The 1,869-nt window shown below is 46.3% G+C and overlaps 2 protein-coding genes across 2 annotated transcripts, besides 4 other annotated features; both read right to left on the bottom strand.

The window, feature by feature from the left end:
- On the bottom strand, positions 1 to 604 carry Tc00.1047053424195.9 (RNA-binding protein 4; the record flags this gene model as incomplete). The annotated part of the gene is made up of 1 exon (XM_797449.1): positions 1 to 604. A coding segment is annotated over one exon (604 nt), but the record flags the coding sequence as incomplete, so codon positions are not given.
- Positions 1 to 1,869: a sequence feature (haploid, non-Esmeraldo-like haplotype).
- Positions 523 to 548: a microsatellite.
- Positions 1,219 to 1,244: a microsatellite.
- Positions 1,452 to 1,505: a sequence feature (T-rich).
- Tc00.1047053424195.5 (hypothetical protein, conserved) lies at positions 1,558 to 1,869 on the bottom strand (the record flags this gene model as incomplete). The annotated part of the gene is made up of 1 exon (XM_797450.1): positions 1,558 to 1,869. A coding segment is annotated over one exon (312 nt), but the record flags the coding sequence as incomplete, so codon positions are not given.

A 1,869-nucleotide genomic window follows, 5' to 3' on the forward strand; every position in this document is an offset into this window, starting at 1 on the left:
CATAGTACGCAGGACTCATAGAGCTAGATCCATCTTTGCTTCCAGTTGGAAGAAGCATAAGAGTTGGGGCAGCTTCCTCGGACTGCATAGAAACTGGATACAGGTACGTTTGATTGGGTGTCTCCTGAGCGGATGCAGACGCATTGGTTGGTGAAACCATGTACTTAATGCCAAAAGGAGGGTAGTTTATCGAGTTACTAGCGTTCAAACTCTGAAGTGCTGTTGTCGTCGAGGAATTTGGCTCCTGCGTTGCCCAGATTGAATTGGACACGTCAGGTATTGCCCCTGAAAAAGAGGCGGTGCCACGTCTTCCATCCTTTGCTTCAAGTTGTGTGGCAAGCAACAAGCCATTTGCTGCTGCCACGTTGCTTTCAAGCGTCTGTCCCTGTTCTTGCCGTTGCTGTTGTTGTTGTTGTGGACATGGGGCACTTGGCGGCATACAAAAGCCGGCAAAAACATTCGTGGCTCCGGGCCCCGCCGCAGTAAACGGAGCCGCGGGAAGTAAAAATCCCGAACCCGCGGGCTGTTGCTGCTGCTGCTGCTGCTGCGGGCCGTGATGTTGATGCTCAGGCCGTTGCTGCGTGTAGAATAGATTGGCGTTCATAATCGTAAAAGGTCCTGCACGCTGGGAAAAGAAAAAAGTACTCTACGCTCTTTCTTTCTTTCCCACAAACACAGACACACACAATCGCTCAGCTAAATTTTATCCCTCAGCAACCGACTTGATCCTTAGACCGATGTATTTCCCCCTCGCCTCCTCAACTCACGCTGCACGTCAAAAAAAAAAAAAAAAGTTTGAGTCAAATTCAAAGACGTCCCCTCCGATGCACGTAGATGGTGACTTCCCTCTTTTTCCTCCTTCTGCTCGGCTGTAATGTGCACTGGCGACAAATAAAAATAAAAAAAGTCGGCGGCGCTGCTGTTTTAGGTTTTTTTTTTTTTTTGTTGTTTGTGACGGTGATGGTTTGCGGTGTGCTGCTCGCAGTACGCCACAATCCCTCCCGTGGAAAATGATTGGGTCAATGAAAGGAAGGCAATCCAACAAGCAGCCCAACCGAACGGCACCGGTAAAGGGCGGCAAAGGCAGATCGACGAATGAAGTAAAACCACGAAGGCGCAGAAGGTTCAAGACAAACACAGACGCACACACAGACAGAAAAGCACAACAGAGATGGTGAAATAAATGAGAGACAGACGGAAAATGTAGAAAAAAAAATCAACAAAAACAAAAACAAAAACAAAAAAAAGAGGATGAAATAAAGAACAAAATAATCTTCCGATACTTATGTGTCTTCTACCCTTTTGCTTCTTGTTTCCTTTAAAGGACTTTTTTGTGTTACTTATGGGCTTATGCTTACAGTGGCAGGTCCTTTGTGTGCTTTTTTCCTTGTAAAAATATGGATCGGACAGCTAAAAACCGTGCCACCAATGACGTGAGTGAACACGGCGTCAAAAGACAAAGAAACTACAAGGGAAAAAGAAGAAAAGAAAAGAAGGAAAAAAAATCGGATAATTAAAACACCACCACCACCAGCAGCAGACGAAGAAGAGTGCGGTTCAAAGCCGCCCTCTCGCCAAAAACAACAAACAGGAATGGACACATCCGCACTCATTCAACAAACAACAAAAAAGTTGGGAAGAACGGGGAAAGCACCAGCGACGGGAGAAAAAACCCGGCCAAAGGCACTGCAATCCACGCATCATGCGTCTCCTCTGGCAAATCCATCTCCCCATAATTCGAACACCACACGTTATTTCACGCAGCGCTCTCTTCCGACTTCTAAAAGAAGCGCTTCGGCCTAAATCCAGCGGTATCAATATCTTGTTTGCACAGAAATCTGGATTTGCGTTTCCATCAAAATCCCTTTT

The sequence above is a fragment of the Trypanosoma cruzi genome, genomic scaffold (assembly GCF_000209065.1).
Source record: "Trypanosoma cruzi strain CL Brener 1047053517099 genomic scaffold, whole genome shotgun sequence".
NCBI lineage: Eukaryota > Euglenozoa > Kinetoplastea > Trypanosomatida > Trypanosomatidae > Trypanosoma > Trypanosoma cruzi.